We start from the raw sequence: 25,955 nt of genomic DNA, 5'->3' as shown, positions 1-25,955 counted from the left end.
ATGTGTAATAACCTGGTGGTTCCAGGTTCTTCTGAAAACATTTTGAAGATGCCAGAAGGAAGTAGAGTTGGTCTGTCTAAATAGCAGGGGAGTACTGCAGGGCTTCTTGTACATGATATTTGAATCCCTTGAGGAGGTCCCTTAGTCATTTGTTTCAAGTGGTTAAAATACAAAAGCTAACTTTAGCCTATATGCCTGAATGACCTGCAAAATATGCAAAACCATGCACATTATTGCAGCAGATTTTAGTGTCCTGTGAAGTCTCCCTTTGACATGGGAAATAAACTTCCCTCTATGAGACAGCAGCAGTGCTCACAAGTCCCCTTTTCCCCATAGTCTGTTGAGGCAAGAAAAAACCCAAACCCAAAAGAGGCACCTAATAGCTTGTGTGTCTACCCAGAAACAGTCAAGAAACATTCAGGCTGAAAATAGCTAAAATTGTACGTCAGCAACTGGCTGTGCAGTGGTGGCAGGGTGAGCAAGTGTTTAAAGCATCATGTGAGATTTTCAAGGCGTTTTTGTAATATGTCATTCTTTATTTCTCCCTTATTCTTTCTTGTCATGAACACCACCACACACAGGGAGGGTTGGTTTGAGATAATGTATAGGGTGTCTTTCTCAGCTGGGGAGTTCAGCCATCCTGCCATTGCTCTGAGAAGTGAAGTTTATAGGGTGACATCAGCGACAATGAAAATACCTGCTTTCTGGAAATAAAGCCAAAGGTGAAAGCTTCTAAAAGAGACAGCCAGGTGTAGTTCAGGCTGCAAGGAAAGACAGCCTGCTTGGTTTTCAGTTGTTCATCTGGAGCTTGTTGTGGGCACTATCTCATCACTGCTCCCTTCTGTGGCTCTTTCTTGTCTCTGCAGAAATGCTTCCCCACCTTTGCCCTTCCCATACCTCCCTCCTTGACAGGAGAAAGCAGAAGGGTCGTGCTCTTTTGAAAGTGGTCTGTGACAGATGAATGCCATCTGGCTTATGCCTTCTTGGCAAGGGTGGGGGTAAAGCGGTCTGTGAACTTTGCTGTTGGTGCTTTTGCCAAGCTCTGTGCACTGCTTGTGCCACACATTTAATTTTGACCCCTAATACACTGGTACATTGTTGTGTCTGTGCACCAAAAATCTATGCAGGAACTGAGCAGCTTTTGCTTTTAAATTGTTTTGCTGAGGTTTTTTTTTTGCACAGCTGCCTTGGACCAAGGTCCTTTTAAAGTTCAGGACATTTTTTCTTTTGTCCTCTTCCTGCACTGCTGCAAAAAATAGAGAATGAAGAGGGAACAGCCCTCTCTGGATGCCTGGTGCTGAAGAGGCTGTGAAATGGAGATTAGGGGTTGGTGAGAGCAAGCACTGCAGAGGACAGAGCAAGGTGAAGGGCATAGAGCTGGATAAGAAAAGGACCATGCATAAATTAGGAGGAAAAACTGCAGACTTTTTTTCCTCCCACGAATAATTAACTTTTCTGCTATTCTCCATTTTCTGCTTTCTAAACCTCTCACGAAAGCCTCTCCTTGCTTTGGGGAGAAGTGTCACTTGAAAACCTTCTCAGAACTTGGCAGCTATGTAATAGGGGCATGTAATCTTTTATAATCCTCTCTACAGGTTTGTAATAACCATTTCTGTTTTGAGATTCCAAAGTGTTTTGTAGGCCAAGTGGGAATTTAACTGTGAGAGAAAAATGTACTTAATATTCAGGAGCAAAGATGAGTGGTCCTGGGCAGGGAACGAGACCTGAATAAGAAGGAAAGGAAGGGTCACAGCCATGACTTCAAGCAACTGCGGGTTATTTGAAATCTTAGTTATCCTGGGAACCAAATTGGTTTTTTACAGGGACAGCAGCTTCTGTTGTGGTGATGTCATGAGAGTTACGAGGCTGCACAAAGAGCCCCTTGTTCGTAGGCGCGCGGGGAGGCCGGGCCGAGCGCAGGGCGCACCTGCGTGGTTTGTACAGTCCCCACCTTGGCTGGGCTGTGATTTCTGGTTCCACTTGTTGAGCCTCCAACTGCACACTGATTGCCTGATTGGAAGCTGCTGGCACTGATCCATCTGAGAAGGTGCTGATGTCTCCTGACAGGCACATCTTGCACACTGTGTCCCTTGAACCAGGCTGGGCTCAGCCCGGGAGGACGGGGACAGAGAGAAAGGCGAGGATCAGTTACCCTCTGTAAGTTTAACATTTAGCAATCGGCTATGCAGCCAGTAAGAAGCTTAGAGGAGCTCAGTAGTGCTCAAGCTAATTGGTAGCTTTAAACTGCTATTAAGAGCTCCCACACCTTTTGCTCAAAGAAGCTGCTCGATGACAGCAAGCTGGTGCAACTTTCTGCGTTCTAGTCAGAATTACCCTCTGAGCTTTATGCCTAATTTTTGTCTCTGCCATTAGCTCTTTAACTCTCATTTTTTAGGACTTTGCAAGAAACCTTGAGACTGTTGGCACACTCAGCATCTGCTCACTAAACTAGTCGTAAGATTTTAAGACTTGCGGTTTCTTTTTTGGAACAGCTCCATAATTTTTCCTTTTGAAAATAAAAATCTCAGTGCAACTGCTCGCACGGTTGTGGCCTAACTGAATTTGTGCTCTCGAGCTTCTGTAGAGCCCTTGGGTACCAGGGAACACTGAGGCCTTTGAGGAGATGTCAGGGTGGCAAATGTGTGAGTACAGGCCTTGGGAAAGGTTTGGGGTTGGGATTGCGTGTGTTATAGGGAGGCGAGAAGGGAAATCTTGGCTGATCTCTGCTGTAGTCTCAGCCCTGGTGTGAAATCTCCTGAGCTGGAGATAGGCACAGTGGTGACGTTGCAAGAACAGGGCAGATGTATGGACTTGGGCCCAGGGGAAGTTGGCAGAGCTGTCTGGGAGCTCAGCTGCAGCAGGGAGGCTGCTGTACCTTGCTCGCCGCGGGCCGACTCTTGAACAAACAAGTCAGATCTCTCCTAGGGAAGGAATTGAAGGGGTGGGAGTGATGTCAGCAAGAGATCCCGTCCTGCTGGGAGATGCCAGGCTTGTTGAACAGTAGCATTCTGTATTTTGTCTCCTGCTGGTTGCAGAGGAGACAGCCCTTGGCTGCTAAGGCATTCCCTCATCTGATGGTTTATTCCTTCCCACTTAAAAATTGCTCCTGATGTGTTTTCTTAGTGCAGAAATTCAAGAATCTGGCTGGCAGCTCTGGTAGTGGGCAAAATGTTGATTCTCACTCTTTGAGTTTTAAAGGTTAATCTTTCCTCTTGGTGTCAAGGTGAGACTGCTGCATGTGAGAAATTCTGAGCAGCAAGGTGACCCTTCTCCCAGCCCATCACAGATCTCAGCAAAGCTTCCCAGCAGCTGCTGGGGAAAAGCTATGCCTTTAGCTGAGGGCAGAAGAGATACACAGTCCTCATTCAGAGGAAGGGAAAATCCTTCAAACCTCACCTGTAAGCAGTGAACAACAGACACCTTCAGACTTCCCATCTCTAAATTTTGAGAGATTCCTTCTCCCAGAGCTGATATGCTGCTGGTAGGGAAATGGAAGCACACACAACAAGCACGAAAATTGCCAGAGTCGCATTTCTTTGAGGATATAGGACATGAAAATTGCACCTGACTGAACAGTTTTTACTTTAATCTCCCTGTGGCTCATGAGATTCTTCACTGGGAGAGTGGAAAACCAGTCTTGAGGCTGTGTCTGATCACTGCCACTCAATAAAAGAGCAGTGGAAAGTTAATAGGTTAGATTGGCAAGATTGGCCTATACTAGAAAAATTAAAGATCTTGTGAAGAGTGTGTGTTACAGTGCCAAATACATTGGAATCTGAGAAAGCCATGGCACTGGTCATGGCTTCTGCCAGCTTCTAAAATACTGTTTTCACCTACTTAAACCTTTTATGACTTTATTCTGTGCAGAATGGATTTTCCAGGTAGTGTTTTGGCTGTAAGCGGTCGGCATGAGAGCTTCTGAGATCTCTGAAACCCGATGGTTTGACTAAGCCTTCTCTACCTCTAACCCAGGATATTAGATTTACATCTAAGAATTTGGTTATCATTGCCTGCAGCTGCTGGAGGAGAGCAACTGGATTCAGCTGAATTGAGAGCTGCTCATTACATGTGGACTGAACTTTGTTGAGTGTGGCCATGATATGCAACGGGAAGAATTCACACCAGATACTTACCTCTGTAATAACATCCTACATGAATGGCATGCCTCTCATCCCGAAGGATCTGCTCACACTTTCTACACTTAAAATGCCACCTGCTGCACCAGGGATCTGTTGCTGACCACAAAAATGTAGGCACCTCTTAGCTGAAATGGAGCTGTGCCACAGAGTGATTTAGAGGGGCAAGTGAGCACTGCTGGATCTCAGAGTAGCTATGACAGGTTTCCTAGAAAGGGAGCCCACATTGTGCTTTGAAACAAAATGGCAAAATCAGTGGTGTTGTTTCTAATGTGTGCTAGTCATATTTCTAAGTGTGTTGTGATTCAGAGAAAATTAATCAACCCTGAGAGCATCGTGTTTTCTCTGTAGCATGGCAGTCTCTGCATTTCCACACACAGTATGTGCTGAATTTTCTTAATATTATACCATAAGTATTTTCTTTTCTGTGTTGGGGCAGTGTGGTGATTGTACAAACTTGGAGGAGGAGTGTCCCTTCCTCTTCCAGGTGAATTTGGGCATTGTGATAAGCTTCTCTTTGAGCAGTTTTTGATAGTGTCTGTCTACACTGTTCTGGTCTGGGTTGGATCAGAAACCATTGCACATGTCTGGGAGTTGGCTTGAGAAATAAGAAATGCAAACAACAGCTCTGTATAGCAGCATGAGAGAGAATAGGAGTTGCCTTGGTTGTGCTTTCCCTTGCAGCCTCTCAGTGGCTGACCTCTCTCCTCCTCTGCCCTGTGCAGATGTTGGGATGTTGCCCCTCTGGCAGCTGGGCCAGGATTGCTCCAATGCCTGTGCAGATCTTCACCTTCAGCAGCTGTCTGAACTGGGTGCACATACCCACCCAGCTGTGTGTCACAGAGCCACTGTTGGTGCTCATTTTCACTCCCATTAGTGACTCCTTTTGCAGAAATCCTGCCTTGTTCCAAGGTTTGAGGGAATGGAGCATGTTGAGACACTGTATTTCCTTTTCTGCCACATCTTGCTCTTGAATCCCTTCATGAGCTTTGAGATGGTGGAAGTTCAGTGGAAGGACTTGTAGTTCTTACTTATCTTTGAAGTTTCCTGTCAGTAGTAAGGCTTGTTTCAACCTGCTTTATCAGGGTTGGAACTGATGGTTATTCAAACTGGACTGTGTGGTCATGCACAGCTGGGTAGGTTGGGGTTCTGACAAGCTCTCAGATGACAGCACTTACCTAAAATGCTTTTCTCTCATCCTGTCTCTATGGTAAGTACATAAAACACTGTGGAAACATTGACATTGGGCAAGCAGACCTGTTGTCAAAAGGTGTTAGGGCTCCTACTAATCTCTCTTCAGGGGAAAAAAATTCCTCCCAGCATACAAACTTGGCCACCACATTAGTTACTCAGCTGCTTGGCAGCTCCTTGCTGGAAATACTGGGAACAGAATATGGACCCTAATAAAGTGGAGGAAAATTTGGCAACTACTTCAGTTAGCCCTTGATTTCACCATAGGAATAGTGCAGTTCAGAAAAAGGAGCTCTGAGGCCTGCCAGGGGTGCTCTTGTCATCACTGGGCTGGAGGGTTATTTCTGTGTTTTTATTGATGGTAAGTAGAGTGCTTTTTGGCAGAGTCTGAAGGCATGAATTTGCCTTTAATGTAGTTCTGTTGGCTTGGTTTCTGGTAATTCTGTCCTTTTCACTAGCTCTGAGGAGAGAAGATGCTGCTTTTCTGGTTGTAAGAGAGCTGTTGGGGACTAAATGACACTGAAGCACCCATTATCTCTTGGAAATAATTTTCTGATTCTGCCCATTGCCTGCTTTTTGGAAAATATTCTCCGCTCGTGAACACATTTGGAATTTTAAGGAAAATAATTGTTGCATGTTTGCAATGGAAGCTTTCAGAAATGTTTCCATCTGATAGGACGGCTCTGCTCCATGAATACTACTAAACTGCCATCATTTTCCTGAGATGTCTTTCTCTGTCTGTGGGGATTAGCTTGGCACTGGCTGCTGCTGCTTTCCACGTTTCCTCACCCTGCACCACTCAACACTTCTGTTGTTGATATGTGATTATGGAATCACTGCCCCTCTATTTTTCCCCTTCTTTAAAAATAAGCCCTGTACTTCAAGAATAATAAGGTACAAGTTGTCATCTGACTGAAAGAAAGGGAGCTTTGTGGATATTTATATCATGGCTAGTGGCATTTCAGAGCCCTGAGGAAAAACAACACAGTTTCCAGTCTTGAGCGATGTCAGATGTGGCAGGAGGGGAGGCAGCAGCAGGGATGTACCACGAAAGGGATTTTTTCCAAGCTGTTACTTAACTGATATTAGCATTTGAAGGCACATAAGGCCTGACCTTTAATCCTATGTGTAGACTTGCTGATCTGCTTACTTGAATGCCTCATTGTAGTGCTGCAGAATGAAGGGATTGCATCAGACCCAGAGAAATCTTCTGTCACCAGAACTTGCCTATTTAGGTGTGTGGCTGCATGAGCCCATCCCACACATAACATCTGCAAACTCAGAGCTTTCAGATGCACCTCCCTGATCTCTTCTCTAGCTCCTGTCTGAAGGAGTAATCATTGCACTCATGAGTGAGTGATCATTCATCTCCAAAGCTCAAGCCTTGCTGTGTGAGCTGACAGAGAGTTAAAAAGGACAATCCTGACCTGCAGTCTTTCCCAAAAGTTTCAGTGTTCCTCGTTACACATGGACTTCTTGCAATTCACTTCTGTAGTGATTCAAAGCATGGTGCTTAATTAGTTTTATGGGGCTTTAGTGGAAGAGGTTGGTGGGTTTTTATTACATGCACGTGAAAAGCTGGAGCCAAGAATGTAAAATGAAAACCGAAGATGAAGAGCACCGGAAAGCAGAACGGGGTTTGTGAGCGACCAAGCGTGTATGTGATACTGTGCAAAGTCCCAAAGAGTCTTCTGTCTAAACTGGTAACATACTTCAGAATAAATGTTGAAGTCACAGCTGTTGTGAGAGGCTCCAAAGATATCAGCCGTGCAGGAGGGAGAGCTGAGAAATAATTTAAATAGGTGGGACTGAGGCACCAAAGCTACACTGGGGTCCTTGTTGCTGTGAGTGTTCTGGGAAGTGAAGTTTATAGGGTGACATCAGTGACAATGAAAATACCTGCTTTCTGGAAATAAAGCCAAAGGTGAGAGCTTCTAAAAGAGACAGCCTGCATGGTGTAGTTCAGGCTGCAGGGAAAGACAGCCTGCTTGGTTTTCAGTTGTTCATCTGGAGCTTGTTGTGGGCACTATCTCATCACTTCTCCCTTCCTGTGGCTCTTTCTTGTCTGTGCAGATATCCTTCCACACCTGTGGGGTTTGCAATCTGCTCACAGCATCACACTGGAGTTATGGGGTCCCATGCTCTGGAAAACCAGCTTGCTGAAGAGAGGCTTGCAGGGCTGCTGGGCTGTGCCCAACTTGTGTTCCAAAGGACCCCAGTGCATACACAAAATGGCACCACTGTGGTGTTCTCTAGGGGTGACTGACAGCTCCAGACACAGCATGGCATGTCAGTCTGCCAGCAGCCTGTGGAAAGCTGCTGTGACGTAGCCAACCCACTTGGCAACACAGCCATGGCTGGCTCACAGTGCCTGATGACTCAGTTAAGTCCTGGAGTTGTTATTGCAGTGGAAGAAGTCGTTCTGTTCTTTAATTCCTTTTGTGCAGCCCATGGATCTGTTGGATGGTATCCTGCCAAGGCCTGTAGTTAGAAGAAATTATAACACAAAGATCTTTTGGGGCTGGGCAAGTCGTGACTGTAGATTCTGCGTTGGAGCTGATGGCCCAGGAGGGTTTTTATTTGCCATCACAAAGTTTACCAGCAGTTCCAAATGCAGTTCCTTGGTTAGGGCTCAGTGCAGCAGCTGGAGGCACTCTCACTGGCAGCCCACCCACATCAGCAGGACAGGGCACACACTCCTTCATCCTTTTCTCCCCCTGCTGATTTATCACATGCTTTTCTTACCCAGGAGATCAGATCCCCAGAGCTCTCATCTTCCCATTTCTGTTGCACTCTTATACCACGAGCTCATGACTTCATCCTTCTCCTCTACTCTCTGTCAGATCTGTCATACTTAGGCAGGAATAGGGCTCATGTGCTGCTTGGGAAGCCAAGGTCAATGCAGGAGCAGCAGTGGTTTTATTTTACATCTGGTTTGGTTTTTGGTTGGACACCATGATAAATGTGAGTTGCAGTTATGCCAGAAGTCTACCTGGAGGGTTCATGTCTGTAAAATGGACTAATACAGAACTTGTGGGAAAGTCTGTTGTGCTCCAGGAGTTTGCATAAGTGTACTTTTGCTTCACAGAGCTTATGGTGGTTTCTCTTCATTATCTTTATGCTTAAATAGAGTTTTGGACAATTTTGAGCCACACAGCATTTGTTGTCACTCTCACAAACTGAGTTGTATCACAAGTAACAGTGTGTCACCTGAGTCTGCATCTCATCTTCTTCCCTGAATGATTTTACCTGACATTAAGGGCACAAAGCTGCCCTTCTTTGTTATTCAGAGCAGCAGGAGCCATGCAGCCTTCTCAGAGGTTGCCTGTTCCAAGCAGTTTGCTGAATGATCACAAAATCCTGATGCAATGTGAGGTTGGACAAGGCATCTCCCAAGCCTGACACATCCCTTGCAGTGCAGAGGCAGAGCTGCAGGAAGAGAGCATGAAGATGCTGCAGTGTTTTTGATAAAGAGGGGGCACGAGCAGGGTCTGCAAGGAGGGAAGCGAGCTGGGGGCAGGTTTATCGCTGGCCTTTGGGCTGGCTGGCCCTGGAGGGTGCTGGGTGATTGAGGATTCGCTGGCCTCTAGTGGTGACGCTAGGGAGAAGCTACGAGAAGCAGCTTGATTATCTCTGTGCGTGCTGCTGGGTGTGCTAAAAGGCAGGTACTGCTGCAAAACATTTCGGGTTTGAACACTCACTTTGCTCCTGAAACAGTTAAAGCAGGTCCTGGACTCCTGTGCAGGAATTCCCTTGATTTTTGCAGTGTCTGTTTCAGACCCTTGGGACTTGAGGGATCTACAACCATTGGGAATGGATGATTTTTAGATCATTGCAAGTAAATTGTGTAGAACTGGAGTGTGAGATGAAAATGAAACTTAATCTTATCAAGCAATCAGAATGTAATATCAAAACTTTGTAAAGAGATGAATCACAGAATCCTAGAAGGGTTTGGGTTGGAAGGGACTTTGTTAGTAGTGACAGGCACAATATCATATGTAGCTTAATCAAGAGCAATTTATAGGAAATAGATTTTAAAATAAATTTTAGTAGATCAGGACTGGGAACCAAATTATTTGGATTATGGTTTGATTTGTTGTGTTTGGAGGTGTTGTTTGGGGTTCTTTTCAAGTATGAATTTAGTGTCTGTGGCTAAATGAAAATGCACAATTTCATCAAGTAGGTTCCCCACCAAAAGGTGCCAGTAAGCCCTTCTCGATTAAATGTTCATCCCTTTGAATTTTTCCTTCCCTTGTTCAAGCCTGCCTTCCTTGATCCCTGTCTTCCTTCCTATATCTCTCTATCCTTAGTCTCAAATAATCCACTTTATTAAGATTTAGAGTACATTTGGAGCTGTACTCCTTTGAACCATGGTTTTGAGAGGGGAGTGGAAGGAAGATTAAGTTTTCATAAGAGCTCTTGGTCTTTTCAATATATTTCAGCCTTTGACAAAGACATTCCTATTCATCCCTGGTATTGCTATTTTTGTAAGTCATGCTATAAGTAAATAAATATTAGTAGCACATGGGTGCCTCCCAGGATTCCCATTTCACCTTTTAAAATGCTGAAACAGGCCCCACTCAGCACAAAGTGCAGTTTTGGTTCAGATCTCACTGCTGAGCTGTGAAAGCAAAGAAGGTGTTAATGCCACGTGCTAACAAGGGGTGGTTTTCTGTTCCCAGATGTGAAAGGACCACCCACCCACCGACTGTCCTGTGGCCAGTCCCCCTACACCGAGATGACAACATGGGAGAGGAAATACTGCATCCTGACAGACAGCCAGCTGGTGCTGCTCAACAGGGAGAAGGAGGTGAGGCAAGATCACACTGGTGCCCTTTGGGAATGGGGGAGGAATGTATCTGCCCTTTGGGAATAGGGAAGAAACGATGCCTCTGGTTTTAGATTTTGTATTTTTTAGATTCTGTGCTGCTTTAGTGTGTGGGTCTGGGCTTCTTATGAGGGGATGGTGAGCTCTGTGCACAGAGCAGGGAGACAAAACAATTCCTGCTCTAGCTGGGGACCAAGGACAAATGATCCAAATCTCAGGCCCAAGAGCACAAACAACGTGGGCTGAAGAGAGAAAAACAAGAGGGATGAGACTTCATGAGCTAAAGCTGTAAATAGACAATTAGCTCCAATATGCAAATGGACTGGGACTTATAAAAGTTTTATAAATTTAAATGGATGACCCATGACCGGTTGTGCATTTTGTGGCCAGTTTGGGTTGTGCTGCCCAAGGTGGATCCATGGAAGCCTCTTAATAAATCCCTACTTTATTCTTTAGCTCTGTCTAGTCTCTGTTCTATGTCAGCCTTCACAAGACATCAGCCTTTATTGGTCAAAGGAGAAGGCAGCTTTCTTCATCTCCCTTTACTTCGCTCACAAATCCTTTGAAACATGTGTGAGGGGGAAAAGGGAATTTAAAAAGAAATTCTTCACTGCCAGAGTGGTGAGACACTGGAACAGGCTGCCCAAGGAGGTTGTGGATGCCCCATCCTTGTAGGTGTTCAAGGCCAAGTTGGATAAGGCCTTGAGCAACCTGGTTTAGTGGGAGGTGTCCCTGCCCATGACAGGGGTTTGGGACTAGATGATCTTTAAGGTCTCTTCCAGCCCCTTCCCATTCTATGGAAAGGGGAGCTAAGCTCTCCTGTGTATGAATGGAGTGGTGCACACAGTTATAATCCAGCTGGCCCAGGTGCTGGTGGCACAGAAGAGGTGACAGCAGCCAAAGTGAAACTCCTTCCTGGAGCTCTGCAGCCTGTGTTTGTCTGCCACTGTCTTTTAATGGTGGTCAAAGCCACCACAGCTCTGTAAACCTGCCTCTCTATGGCAGTGCAGGCATAAAGGTAGGGAAAAATGAAGGCTTTTTGTCCATGAGTTTTAGTCTAATGCCATAGTTTCCTGTATTTGGTGATGACCCCAGTTTCTATGGTTTTTCTTGATTCTTTTGAAGCTTCTGTATATGGCTGTTACAGCCTGACAGTGAGACCTGTTTCTGGTGTGGAATAAAATATCAGTCAGCTGTGCTCAGGTTTATTTGCAATGAAATATTGCCTTGCATAGGGAGGGTGGGAGGAAATGGTTTAGAGAAGGACTTGAGTTATTAGAAGGGAACAGCATTAATGCTGATGTGTGGGAGAGGTGATCAAAAGCAGGCAAAATGGAAGGCCCATTTAATGGTATTTGTTTACTATGTAATTCCTTTTCTAGTCTGACAGGACTGACACCTGAGGAATTGAAGTGTTCACTGAAGAAACTTAAGGAGATGTGAGAATCATTTCTAAAACAGTGCTGTTCCAGCATGGCTGGACCAAAAGGATGCATCTCATTAAGAAATGTAATTGGAACAACACTGGCTCATATCACAGATAGTTACCTGAAGGTGGTAATCATGCACTTAGGGGCTCTTATTTCCCCTACCACAGACAGCTGAAAGCATTTTGCTGGGAGTAAGATGAGTCTTTTGACTAGATCCTGAGGAGTAAATGTGGGAAGTCCAATGTGTCACATTATATTCTGGGGTTAAATACCTTGTTTTTTGTCAGAAGCTGAGGAAATTCAATATAGGCTATAGAGGGCCTGAGGTTTAAGTGTAGCAATAACCCCCAAAAAAGCAAGGAGAAGTGTAACTTCTTGCAGTGCTCTTTCAAAGGGATCTTCCTGCACTACCACAATGAGAAATAGCTTATTTTGGGAAATGCTGCATGCAGATGGGCCAAGTAGACATGCCTTTGGTGCAGGTGTGACTCCACATGCTGATAATGGGATTTGTTTCAGAAGCCTGTAGCTGGAGTCAGATTTGCCATTCTGATTTTCAAGTAATTTGTGGCTACTGTGAAATGAAAGGAAAAAGGGAACTCCTTGCAGAGCTATGAATGTTCAGTAGGAAAATCAGAGGTTGGTTTAGTCTGGCTTCTGAGTCCCTTTCAGAAACACACAACATGTAGAGCTGCCAGTCAGGAGAGAGAGACACAGGGCTGATACTCTGGATTTACATTTTCTTCTAATTTTTTTCTGAACTAGGAGTATCCCTTTGCAGCCTTCCTGAGAAAGGGGAGGGCAGGCAATGCAGTTAAATTTTTCTTGGCAAGTCATTCAGAGTTGAAAGAGGCTCCATGAAATGTGATCTAGAAACAGGAGTGCACGAAGACCTAAGGCAGCAGTGGGGTGAGATGCTTGTTAAGAGCATGATGATGGAAAAGTCTCTGTATGGGGAATCATGAAAGGATCCTGGGTGGGACCACTGGTGCAGGGAGCCTAAGCAAAGACCAGGTGAACAAAGAAGAGGGAGGTTACTTTAAGAAAAAAAAAAGATTATGTTCAGAGTAAAATTACTGGAAAGGTAATGCTGGAGGAATTGTTTTTTGACTCAAACCAGGCAATAGGGAACAGGAGCAGGAGAGATTCCTGCTCTGAACACAGTCGTTACTGATAGAGTGAGTAGGTCAGAATTCCTTTGGGCTGCTGAGGAGGATCATAGAATCCATGTTCAGGACAGAGGGACACCCACAAGTGGGGGAAGAAGGAAGAGATGGCCAGATCAGAGTGCCCTTGCAGCCCGTAGGGAGTGATGGATGCCTTGAGAGGCTGCCTGGAACAGAGGCTGTGTTATGGAATAAAGTAGGGATTTATTAAAAGGCCTTCACAGGATACACCTTGGGAAGTACAAGAGCCTGGCTGAGGCTACACCCAAGATGGGTCATGAGTCTTCATGCTTTGATAAGTTTTGGTCCATTTCCACATTGGGGTTAACTGTCCAATTCCAGCTCCAGGTGATGCAGTCCCATCCTCCCAGTCTGCTCTCCTCAATTCTCTGTTCTTTAAACTTTTTGGGCTTGAAGCTGCAATGGTGTCCTTGGTTCTGAGGCTGGAAAAGGATTTTTTTGTCAAACTAAACTGTGAAGAGAACTTGCTAAGACTTTATATGAAGTTCAGAGTTATATATTAATGCAGAACAGAATCTGGAAAATATGAAAGCTCAAACTTTAGGCATCAGGAGCACTTACAACCTCACAAGGCTGGCATAACTTGAAAGATGTAAGTCTGAAACCTCTCATTTTATTCTCTGTGCATCTGCTTTGTTACTTCATGGAATGAAATCCAAGAAGCTTGGCTTGTGTGAGTCTGGAAGGGAACAGAAATGTGTGTTTATACTGCTTTGTAAAATCCTTCTGCAGGTATGTGTGTCCAAGTCAGAAAGTGAAAAATATATACAAAATGTAAACAGCTAAATGGAAGAATTCTCCACTGTTTCAGTTATAATGCTAAATTTGGGTTTTTTTCAGTTAGTCCTGCTAAAAATACAGCAGATTTTTAAGACCAAGGGAACACTACAGAAATAAACATTGTAATAGAGAAAACCCATTTCTCATAGTGTCCCACTACTATGGATTTATTGTCAAGGCAGTTTGAAGGAAGTATATGCAAGAGAAATTCTGTGCTGTGCAAGAGTAGGTTGAAAATCAGAAGCCTTTTGAAGCGCAACTTGATCCAAAAATATCTGTAATTACTTAGACAAAAATAGTCTGGAAGTATCACCTTGTGTAGTGTAGAAAAACATTAATTACTTGACACCTTGTCAACTTTATAACATGAGAATAGGTGAGACTGAAGAATGAAAATTATTAATGAAAGTTAGAGTTCAATGCCTAAAAAGTAAGTAGAAAGAAAATTAATCCCTGTAGGAATGTGGGAGATGAGTTAGCAAATAAGGAATCCTGAGTGACAGGAGATGTGCAATTATTACACAGTGTGATAATATTTAGCAGCATTTTCCAAGACAAGGAAAACAGGCCTAGATTGATGCCCATACAAATCAGGCATTTCTTCTACAAGGAAGAGTTTTCCCTGTCAGAAAGGTGTAGATGTTTTCATCTGCTCTGGGAAACCTGTTCCATCAGGTGGGAGGGTCTGGGAGGGCACAGTAGGTCTTGTGTTCTCTGCTCTCAGAGCGACCCCAAGATGCGTTAAAAGGTCTCTTTTTCCAGCCCAGCAGTCGAAGAAGGAGTCAGAGCTCTTCATTTCTCAGTCTCAAGGTTGTTTATTGCTCCTTATCTATAAAATTTTTTCTCCTGTCCAGCCAAGGTGCGCTCAGCAGGACAGACAGAGGCACTCCGGCTGCCGCCGGGCTGTGTTATCTTTTTATACTCAAAACTAAGTGTACAATATTTACAATTACTTTCCAATACCTATCACCTATGTTAGACAGTGAGCTCCTACTCTAAACCAATCTGTAACTGCCAACATCACACCAAAAGATGGAGGCCAAGAGGAAGGAGAAAGAACATGTCCACATCCCTCCATCTTGCCCCCTGAACCCCCATGCTAAAAACCCCAAAAAATCTATTTTTCACCCTGTGATAAATTCACTATCATTCTACTTAAACTTTTGTGGCTTGTAATTCTTCATATAAGGTTGGTAATTGTTTTTTCCAAGGGCTAAATCACAGGCACAGGGGCCGTGGGCTCTGTGCCAGGGTCGCTGAGCCCCCTGGGCAGGGGCTCGAGTCCCCCAGGGCAGCCAGAGGAATTTCCTGGGTTCTGACAAGTGGTCATGTCTCTAAAACCAGAGCCATTTGAAACAGGGAAAGGGAATGAGTGTTCATGAAGGGTGGTTCAGACAGACAACCCTGTGCACAGCACTTCCACTTGGAGGCATGTGACAAATGGCTGCACCTGGCTCTGGGCTGCTTTTCAGCTGGGCTTTGTCAGCAGCTTGGCTGCAGTCCTGCAGAATGTTTGTTTTGTGTTCACTTGGAAATGAAGATGAACAACACTTTTCACTGTGATAGACTCTTCTTTTTCCCCTCCCTGCACCCAAATCTCACCTTTCTTCTCAGATTTAGAGGTGGTTTTAACCAAGGGCAAAGGATAGCAAAGACCTATATGCACTGTGACAAGATCTGCTGCTCACTGGTGCTGGTGACAGAGGCCAGCAGCAGCAGCACACCTGGGAGGTGTTTTCCTTCTTTCCATCTCCTGTGACTGACACCAGTAGTGGTGTGACAGTGGTGATCCCAGGGGAGCAAACACTGCTGCATGGGGCCCATGGGGAAGCTCTTCCCACATCTCACTGCCCTTCTCAAAGGACTTATCACATTGAGGGTCTTAGAGCAAACATGTTTCACCTGTAAATAAGAGTTTGTCAAGGCTGAACCCAGCCATAAGGTAAGATTTGCCTTAATTCCCAAGCAAATTTAATTATTTAATTTCCAAAAGCCCAGAGAAATGTTTGCTGTCATTTTCAAAGTGGATTTCCATGTCAAAATTTTAGCTAGCTTCTAACTTTCTGAAGGAAGGTAAAAGTTAAAATGCATTATTTAACTGGTTTTTACATGATACCTAACTTCCTGACTGTTAGATCAGAAGAGTCTGCAAATTCTCAAGTTTGTCTTGAACCACTCGTTCCAATCTGGACAAATCTTATCTGTTTTTTCCATCTGCTTTTTTTAAAAGTGACTATCTTAATTTGTCATTAAGAGACATTAAATGGTTGGAAAGCTCTTGCTCCTATTTCTTCTGAAGTCCCCTCATCAACAAACTGCTGGAAATCCCCCATACAGACTTTTTATACTTAAAAAGTGTGTTCAGTGGCAGGTGAGCTGGGATGCTGTTCGTGGATTTAGAGTCTGAGCTCTGAACCCATCCTCATTAAATTGTGAAATTTGTCATGGAAACGTGACCTGTGATGAAAATTAAGATTGCTAAAATGATCAGCATCTGGACTGTCCCTGTGTACCTTTTTATCACAGAGTCAACACTGCTCAGACCCCAGTCCTGAACCAGCAGCCTCAGCATGTCAGCTCAGGGTCAGAGAATTCCCAGGGTGGTGAAGTCTCAGCAGGGAAAGAAGAGGATAAAGCTGGATGGGGGAAAAAATAAAGAGCTGAAAGACTGAATCACCATTAGAGTCCTGACTCTGCAAGGCTGTGCCATTCCCTTCAGTCCTTTGCTGAACTGCTTGCTGGACTGGGGGGGCTACAGGAGTGTTGGGAAGGTTGCAGATGTCTGCCTTGGTTTTCACATGGTATTTATTTGTGCACTTCCATGTGTTTTGGTGTCTCTCCATCCATTAATCCATTGTTTGAGCACAGAACATTTTATAGAACTGTTTAAAATGTGTCCAGTCCCAAGGGATGCAGAGCTGCTGAGCAAGATCATTTTACATGTTCACAAATCTGTATTTTTTTAGAGCAGGCTGGTCTCATGCTAAGCAATAAATACTGGTCCTGCAGTCTTGGAGTTAGTCCTTTTTGTCAATACAAATGGAGACAATGGTTTTGGAGAAGTTTTACTAAATAAAGCATTTTCAAGTCTGACTTAAGGGGATCTTTTTGAGTTACTTTAGTGGGGAAATCAATGCTGCAGTAGCTGTATTGGTCTAGAGGAAGCAGGTGGGTGTAGTGCAGGGAGTTCACTGTGACAGGAGTGTGGAAGGGCTTTAAGGGCTGCTGAAGCAGGTGTGGCGTGTGACTGGTAATAGCTGATCTGGAAATCTGGCTCTCAGCATCCCACCAAAAGATCCTCAGGAAAATCTGGCTCACAGCATCTCCCAAAAGAAAACCAGGAAAATCAGGAGAGGCAGAGGATCAGGAGAGTGTTTAGAAGGGAATAAGACTACATGGAGCCTCCAGATGAGAACCAAAAATTTAATATGTGAATTTGATTGAACAAATGTGGCATAAACTAACAAAATTAGTCTCTGTTTAACTTACCAATCTGCTTTTGCACAAGAGTTTATACAGCCGTAAAAATCACCAGAGAACACAATAGTCTGATCAGAATAAGCACCAGGGGTTTGGGAAACTTGTTTTGAAAAATGGGCACTGTTTGAAGGAGACAAATAAATCAGGATAGTCATAAATAGCATTTTAAATGACCTTAAGAGAATGTTAAGTGCTTAAAAAATCAGGAAATGCCAGAACTGGTTTTGAGAGCCATTGTAGTGTCCAGCCTGTTTCTAAAAAAATGCAGTATCTCTGAGATCTTTTACAACCTTCAGTGCAAATGAATGATAGCTTTTTGTTTGCTATTAATACTCATTTCTTAGAGTTGATGGAAGATATGAAAGGAGAAGCAGCACAGGAAATAGGACAGGGACTTCTATTTCTTTGGGTGCCAGCTGTGTTTTATGTAGCCACATGTAAAGAAGCTGCCATGCTACACGTACTGCAGTTGTACTCAAAGGTACACTGAGATGTTTTGTGCCTCCCTCCAGCCCCTGGGTGCTGAATCTCCCTAATCCCCGAGGTTCCTTCCAGCTGTGGAAGGTTCAGGGGGGAGAGTCCTGCCCAGCCACAAGTTCCAGGCATGGAAACAAGCACCAGGAGGTGTGGTGGCCACCAAGAGAGCGTGTGGTGGCCAGCACCGAGTGGTGCCATTGCCTGAAGGTGGCTGCAGGTCTCTCTGGCCTGGAGCAACCACAAATTCACCAATGGTGGTGAAGTACAAATTCACCAACTGGTGAACCAGTGGTTCTCCAATCCTGAGCTCAGTTACCACCTGAGCATGGCAGGAGCTGCTGGGCCGTAGCCATGAGCGTTCTGTTCGTGGTGAGGCTCTCTGAACCCTGGGAGTGCCTGTGCAGCCCCTGTGTGCACCAGGTAGCTGGCACAAGTTTTCTCCAATCTGAGCAGCAGCCTCTGGAAGCAGCCATGGTCTGGCACTGGGGAAGCAATTTAGAAAGGCAGGAGTGCTTTAGTAGTTGGGGGTCAGAGGATGCTGGGCTGAGCATGCCCTTCACTGCTGCTGCACTCTCCTGGGGAGCCTCTGGAATTTTGTGTTAAGGCCACAAATGCACACTATGCCTGAGAGCCATTAGCAGATGAGGAGAAAATTAAGTCCCCTGTGGTATTTTTGGGGTTCCCAGGATGAAGGAGGAATTCAGAATTTGTTTCTATATACTGTACTAAAACTATACTAAAGAATAGAGAAAGGATACAGACAGAAGGTTATAAAAGAATGATAATGAAAACTTGTGACTGCTTCCGGAGTCCTGACACAGCTGGACAGTGATTGGCCATTAAGTTAAAAGAATTCACATGAAACCAATCAACCACCTGTTGGATAGACAATCTCCAGACCACCTTCCAAAGCAGCAAAACACAGGAGAAGCAATCAAATAATTATTGTTCTTATTCTTCTCTGAGGCTTCTCAGCTTCCTAGGAGAAGAAATCCTGGGCAAAGAGGATTTTTCAGGAAATATGACAGTGACAGTCCCCTATCAAGATGGCACACGAACAGGGTGTCCCGGTGCCCAGCTAACAGCTGTCGGTTTTCCCGCAGGTGCCTGCAGAAGGGATCCCGGAGCCGCAGGATGCCTCCCGCGGCCGCTGCCTGCGCCGCACGGTCAGCGTGCCCTCGGAGGGCCAGTTCCCCGAGTACCCGGCAGAGGGGGCCGCCCAGCTAGGTAAGAGAACCACGAGAGAGAAATAAAAGAAATATATCGGGGAGCTGCGAGCTCTCAGAGGGCAGCTCCTGCCACAGCAGCCTGGCCAGGCGGGTACCACTGCAGGATGGGGAGGTCGCACAGCCCAGGCGTTGCGTGTAAATGTCTCCAGCAAAGTGACTGCCAAGCACCAGGATTTATCCAGATATCAGATAGATGGTTATGGGATGCTGGCCCAAAGGGAGCTTTGTAGCTGTGTTTTTAAACTCACTAGGCAGCCCTCGGATTTAGAGGTGAGAGCTGCTGGATGCAGGTCAGTAGGAATGCAGCTGTTGTGGATGGCTCTAAGTGGTTCCTGCTGGTTTAGAGCTGGTAGCTGGTTGTGTTTTACCTCACCTTTGGAATTTCCTTGGCTTCATGTTTTCACAACAAGCACCCAATAACAGGTTTTTCTCTAGCTTACCTGTTGAGGGTGCCATTCCCAAAAGAAGCAGCCGTCTGTCTGCTGTTGGCTATAATTATACATGTTGAAGTTTAGGCAAAGCATAAGAAAAATATTAAAAATGACAGGCAAAGTTGCAGTGGTTCCCCAAGTCCAGGTTTGGCCCAGTTCCCCCTGTTTTCCACCCCACCTGTGGCTCCATAAAGAGCACCATTCCAGCTCTTCCCAGAAAAGAAGGAAGAGGCAGCAACCACACACTGGAAATGAGCTTTCTTTCTCTTCCCAGCCTGTGCAAGAAGCTTGCCTTCACACAGGCTGGTGAGACTCAGGAGCAGTTCTTCCCTGGTTCAGCTGTGAAAAATGTCACTCCTGGGAGAGTGAGGCATGAGGAATAAACATGGATCTGTAAATAGTAAAGCAGCCTTGATAGCTGCTATCCAAGCTGAAGAGCAGATAAGGTATTTTTCATTTCACAGCCTCAGCTGTTGGTTTTTTTTTTTACTAAGTATTTTATTTTGCAAGTATATTGCACACAAGAAAGGAAAATCCCACCCATGTAGATAGTAAATTAACACATTGAACTGTATTGCTTATTTATTTGTACTTGTCAATAGCACTGTTTAACTCTTTCTTATTTGAGGAAGGCAGATAAGGTTCTTTTTTTTTTTTATTTCTTAAATTATAGATTGGAAGTCTGAAAATAAACAGGACAATGTTGGGGATTTAGGAGGAAAAACTGCAAAATACTTTGAGATGAGTGACATGAAAAGAGCCCTGATTGCATTTGTTTGTGGAGTTTGAAATGCACCTCTGAATGATCATTTTGTTTTGCCAGATGAATGAATGTTCATTCTTGTTTGGAACTAAACCTGGTATTAATCATCTTTACATGGTGTTGTAGGCAAAATACTTACTCCAGGTATATGGCTAGTGAGGGGAATAAAGAATTGCAGCCAGTCTGCGCTAGGCAGTGAATATTTTTTATAGCTTCATAAGCTAGAAAGACCTTTAAAAATATAAGATTTAAATTCCTTCTTCATCTATACCATGTGCAAAAATGAGTGGATTTTCTAGACTTCTCTGAGCATCTCAATAGCTGGAAACCCCAGTGTTGTGTTTTTCTATGAAACCTTGTAACATTCTTTATTTTCCTTCAAGGCCATAGAGAATGGATGACTCTGCTATTTGGTATCTGCCTTGCTGTGTATCTGGCTTCACTTTTAGATGCAAGTGGCATCTTGTAGTGTGTTATTTGATATATGCCTGACAAGAATATATTAAAAGTACAAGATACATGTGAGAGCTACAGCTGTAGTGAATACAGATGTCACAGAGTGTGTGGGTAAAGGAGCTGGGCATGCAATGGGATGGGAAAAATTGAGCAATGCCCTTTCTGTGAGTGTAGATGAGAGTGGGAAGAAGGTCATATATAATCTCAGATTGCAGTGCCCTAGGTACTTCTCTTGTTCTCACATCCAGGTTAAAAATGTCTCTTGTCATGATTACAGAATTCCTGCTAATGAAAAAAGTGGGTTGGTAGCAAGCAGTGGGAATAGCTTTATGTCAAGATGCTGAGCCAGAGGACGCATTAGTGAAGGGAACCATTGCACATCCTTATACAGAGGAAGAAGCAGATGGTGGCAGCCAGGACCTATGACAAGCAGTACAGATAACAACTGCACTAAAATAGCTTTGGAATGGACACCAAAATCTGAAAGGCACAGCAGAGGCAGCTACAGTATCTGGTAGAGAAATTGCTATGCAGAGCTGATAAGAATATCAAGCTTGTCCCAGGGAAGCATGTGGATAGCATGGTAACTGCAGGCCATGCATCTGACAGTGATATCTGAAATTACTCCTTGCAGAAGAGCTCCTTAGGATTGGCTCTAGTGCAGAGGTGAAGACATTTGCTCTCTTGTGATTTGCTGATTAATAGATTTATTTATTAAAAATGAAAAAGGAGCTGTAAGGTGAAGGGGTTCTTTTTCATTGGTAGCAATAAAGTTATAACTTCTATGAGAATCTTTTTGTTAATGGAGCAAGTGGAACTGTGTGTGTTATTCAAAGGCTTTGCATCATCAGCTGTAGCACCCATTCTGCAGATTTCTGTGGCATTCTTTACAGAATTATGCACACATCCGTGTGGCACCATTCCTAGGAAGTGTGTGGGAGAGAAACTACCCACATTACATCTGAGAAATGGAAGCAAGAAATGTGTAGCTCCCCAAAGTTCAGCACTCAGTCAAGTGTGCTTCACCCAAGGGCTGCTGAAGTCATTCTCTCAGTGTCTTTCATTTTCCCCCTTGCTGCAGGGTTGGCTCAGCTGTTTGGGAGGCAGCTGCTGCACCACTGTGGTTACAGTCCCTTGTACTAAGATAGACACCAATTTCCACATACTTCTGTACAGCGAGCTGTAATTTGTGATGGTTCAGCAGCTGCCAGAGGAGCAGCTGAGCCATCCCTTCTGAGCAGCACAAACCACTGTGGTCACCCTCAAACGAGGGCCAGAGGGGCAGCACAGGGAGAAAAGCACAAGATAGAAAGTGACTTGTTTAAACACTGAAAACTAATAAGATCATTTAAAAACTCTCATTCCAGAGGCACTCAGCATCTGCAGCTAGCTTAGAAGCTTGCCCTCTGCTTGCAGGCAGGGGAGAGGTTGTTGCTAATGCTGAGATTTTTAATTCCTGTCTGGAAGATACACTGTACCCTGAGTTGTGTCAGCAAGCCATCCGTTAAATATATGCCCTGAAATTTCCTTGGTGCATAATCCCTATCATTGTAGTAATACCTCTGTGAGTGAACAGGCACACTCTAAGTATGTCATTTGCTTGCTAGGATTTCATCTTGGCACCACTTACTCAGAGGAGCCTCCATTCAAGAAAGCTAAAAATGGAGCTGTAATTTCTTCCTAACTCCAGCTTGACAGCCCCTAACCTTCTTTCAAGTGTTATTTGCAGTGGGGTAATTCTGTCACAAAGTGTGATGCAGACCCTGGAGACCAGCACCTAAATGTCACAGGAAGAGGAACTCAAGCTGGGCCATCTCTGTTTTGCCTGATTTCTGCTTCAGATCCTGCTCTTTTTCTAACAGGTGTATTTTTTCCTGTTAGAGAGATTACATCCTTTTAGAGGATCGTTGTTTATAGCAGTGTGTTGGAATTAGCCTATTCATACAGTAAAAGCATGATTCAGATTTCCACCATTCATGCTGTTTGACAGGCTAGTAGCAGTTACCACTTCCTTTCCCAAAATAATTGTCTTCTCTCTTGCTCTGCTTCCTTCTTGCCACCTGCTCACTCTAAATGAGAGTTGTTGAGGAGGCTACGCAGCAAAAGTTTGGATTCTGGCAGCTTTGTGGCATTAATAAGAGATCTTTTTTGCCTGCATATGTGCAAATATCAGGATTAATTGAAAATGAGGAAAGGCTTTGGGGTCTGGTTTTGTTGCTGTTGTTTTTTTTTAATTTTAAAGTATCAGGAAAGAGCATAGTCAGTGAGAATTTTTGGAAAGGCTAGTAGTGATGTAAATAAATATTTTTATATTTGGAGGTGAAATCATCCAAGAAGAAAAACAAAAAAAAAGACTGTTTCACTTGTTGAAACAACCCTGCTTATTCTCAGTCTGAATATGCATCTCTTGAAAAAAGGTTGCTGAAAGGAGGTCAGAAGTGAAGATGCCCCTTGCAAATTTTGGTTTTGTCCTCACCCTGAGTCACTAGCATTGAGAATGAAGCTCAGATGTGTTTTGATGCCAGGCCTAAACTGCATTGCTACCAGGTGAGCAGTTAGCTGGGCTCAGACAGAAATCCTGCCTCTCTACTCTTCTAAAAATCCAGAGGCTTTGGAATTGGAGTGAGCATCAGAAGATGAGTTAAGCAGCATCTGGTTTCACTGCTGCATGCTGTGTGCCTCAGAACAGCTCCTGCAAGTCTCTGCTGAGCCCTCCTGCCTGGGGAGGATTGCTCCAATACCCAGCCCATGCTCTTCCTTCAGGTAAAAACCTGGCAGGAGAGAGCAGAAAAGAGCCAAAAAGATTCCTGGGGTGATTTTAATAACTTCTTTTTCTAAGACAAAGTTGTTTACAACTAAAACTATCAAAGCTGAGCTTTGCTTTCTGTATATTCCAGCTGGAATGAGTATTTGTGATGAAAGAAAAAATAGATTTACTCTGTGCTTACCACATAATTAAGATCCTTGTGCAGTAACAGCTAAGATAAATACCTGGAAAGGGTTACTAGTTTTGGAGGTGGGGAGAGGGAGACAGTTTGTTTTGGAACAAAAAGGATTGTTTGTGACCTGCTCAATGGAAGAATCTGCAATGCACCACTTTTTACACTCAGTAAAGGTTTTTAAGTTCAGCAAAAATTTATTTAGGTGATATTCTGGAATTTGATATGATGGAAGCCCTGTAACTTCTGAGAAAACTGTGTGCCAACAAGAGGGGTGTCCTTCACCCTCCACCACTCAGCTTGGCCTACAAAGAATATCTGTCAGGAAGTAGGGATGAAAAAATGCACTTCACAGCTCCCTGTATCTCATCTGTAGGGATTTATGATGTGTCTTGGTGCAGTCATTTTCCCAGTAGCCCTGTCTGCTTTTTCATTCTGCTGCCATGTGCAAAATCCCCATCTACTGCCAACTGTTGTGCATGGCAGGGATACAAAACAGGGCTTGGGTTTAGCCCTCACACTGAGGGGTGTGTTTGGCAGTATCTCTGGCAGGAAGATGGATTCAGATGTGCTGACTTGACATGTTTGCAGCTCTCTGGGTTTGCCCAGCTGGGCTTGCACAAGCCTGTTTGTGTGTACCTGTGAGAGACTCCCATCCTCCTTTCTGCCTTGCTGCCAGTTCCCTTTATCATGTCATTTAGCAGGCCTCAGTGGGTGGTTGGGGATCTTCTTTTTCTTTTTGACCTGTACTTTGTACCACAAAGCTCAATTTCAGTGCTCCCAGCAGCTGCCAAGTGATGCTGGAGTGAGGTGGGACAGGGAGCAGGGGATGTGACACCATTCTGTGTTTCCACAGGCTGCAGGTGCTCCCATGCATTTTCTGCTTCCATTCTCTGCTTCCCTTCAGCCCAGAGTTTGCAGAACCCGTGTGTGGGAGCCTTTAGCAAGCTGGGATCTGAAGCCTTTGGCTGATGTAATTACACAAACAAGGCTTTGCTGACAACCACAACCTTTGCCTGCTTCACTGTCTGCTGCCTTGGGTCATGATCTCTTAGTGCTGGGACTTGGGTATGAGGAGTAGGGAGTGTAATTATGCCAAGATCAATTGAAATTCTAAAACTTTTAAGTCTTTAGATGGTATTGTTTACCCATCATGGTCTATCCCAAAATGCAAATGCATGCAAACCATGAGTTGCCTTTTAAAAAACCTCCTGTGAAATCCAGGACATCTTGGACATCTTTACAGGCTGCAGAGGGAAACATCTACTGTGTGAAAAGTGCCCTGCTATCTTTTGCATCCACAAATGAGGTTAGGAAACTTTGGGAAAAGCCCTGAAGTGATCTGAAATTTGGACAATGTACAGTGCAATTTGCCTGCCTTGGAAGGATGGAGAGTTTAGGCAACTCTGCTTGAAATTAAAGCTGACTCCAGGGAGGCTGGATGTAACAAACAGGATGCCTGGATCTCAGTGACATTCCCCTGGGCAATTGGAGTTATTTGTATACAGAAAATTGCCAAGCTGCTATCTTTCTTCTTCTATAACACAAGTGAAGCCAAAGGATTTTGGTTTGTTCTGAATGCTGCTGAAACTTTATTCCCCTGCACATAGATCATCTGTGCTGAAAGCTGAGTTTCATCATGAAGCAAATTTTATCTGTTTAGATCTTAAACCTTTTTAGGGCAGAGATAAAGGGTAAGAACACATAATCTCAGCTTTCTAATATTGACACATAATCCATTAGGGCTTTTTTTCCCCTTGGAAATGTATATTACATCCTTGCCCACTGCTTCCAGAGCATAGACAAAAAATCACTTTAGTGATTTTTTAATTTTATGTTGAGAGTAAAGAACACCCTGTGAGGAGAGCATGTTATGCAATGTAGTAATTTCTGAGAACTGGTGGCTCTTGGGCCATCTGGGGCAGATTTGTTGCCTGTGTTCTAACCAAACCTTGGTTTGTAATGAAGGACCCTGTGATTTTCCTTTGTTGCCTCAGGAACAGCAATAAAAAATATTTTTGAAGTTCTTTAGAGAAATCTACCTTAAATCATACAAGAACTCACCATGGATTGTTCAATTTTGTAGCTTCTCTTTTCTAGTTGTTTATCTTGTGACAAAAAGTAATTACACTTCACTCAACCATGTATACTTACCTTTTTTCCATCAGTAACAACTGGCTTAACACTTAATGGACAATTAGCCTTCCTTCCTACTGCCTGAATTACCTTGTCTTGTCCAGAGTTAGTTTGGACTGTTGAGCCAAACTTAAACATACTGATCTGATTCAAAGTTGGGTATTAGTTTACAGAATTAGCTGTTAATAATTTTATTGCTTTAGTATAAATTGATGCTCAAAAATGCAGGTATTGATGAGCTTGGATTAGGTGCATTTAGTTTGAAATTCAGTGTACAAAGCTGTCTGTGCTGTGCAGGGGTGTGACGTTCCTCTCTCCCTGCTCTCCCACCCTCCTTGGTGCTGCTGCTGTCGCTTGCCAGGGGAATGGATTTGGCTCCATGCAGAGAAATCCTGCTCACATCCTTGTTGTGGTGATGGGCTGGCTCTGAGTCTGACCTGGGAGATGTTCCAAATCACCCCCAGCAGCAGCCTGGAGTTCCAGGAGCTTGGG

The 25,955-nt window shown here is 44.2% G+C and overlaps 1 protein-coding gene across 1 annotated transcript in view; it reads left to right on the top strand.

Moving 5' to 3' along the window:
- The window catches only part of RASAL2 (RAS protein activator like 2), a 164,788-nt gene that overhangs the window by 72,043 nt on the left and 66,790 nt on the right, over positions 1-25,955 (top strand). The window contains exons 2-3 of the mRNA XM_059477872.1: positions 10,010-10,137; positions 18,613-18,736. Coding sequence (XP_059333855.1) covers positions 10,010-10,137; positions 18,613-18,736 — 252 coding nt within the window. The remainder of the gene's footprint in view (positions 1-10,009; positions 10,138-18,612; positions 18,737-25,955) is intronic.

The sequence above is a fragment of the Ammospiza nelsoni genome, chromosome 9, assembly GCF_027579445.1.
Source record: "Ammospiza nelsoni isolate bAmmNel1 chromosome 9, bAmmNel1.pri, whole genome shotgun sequence".
Taxonomy (NCBI): Eukaryota; Metazoa; Chordata; class Aves; order Passeriformes; family Passerellidae; genus Ammospiza; species Ammospiza nelsoni.
This window is presented reverse-complemented; position numbering and strand designations above follow the sequence as displayed.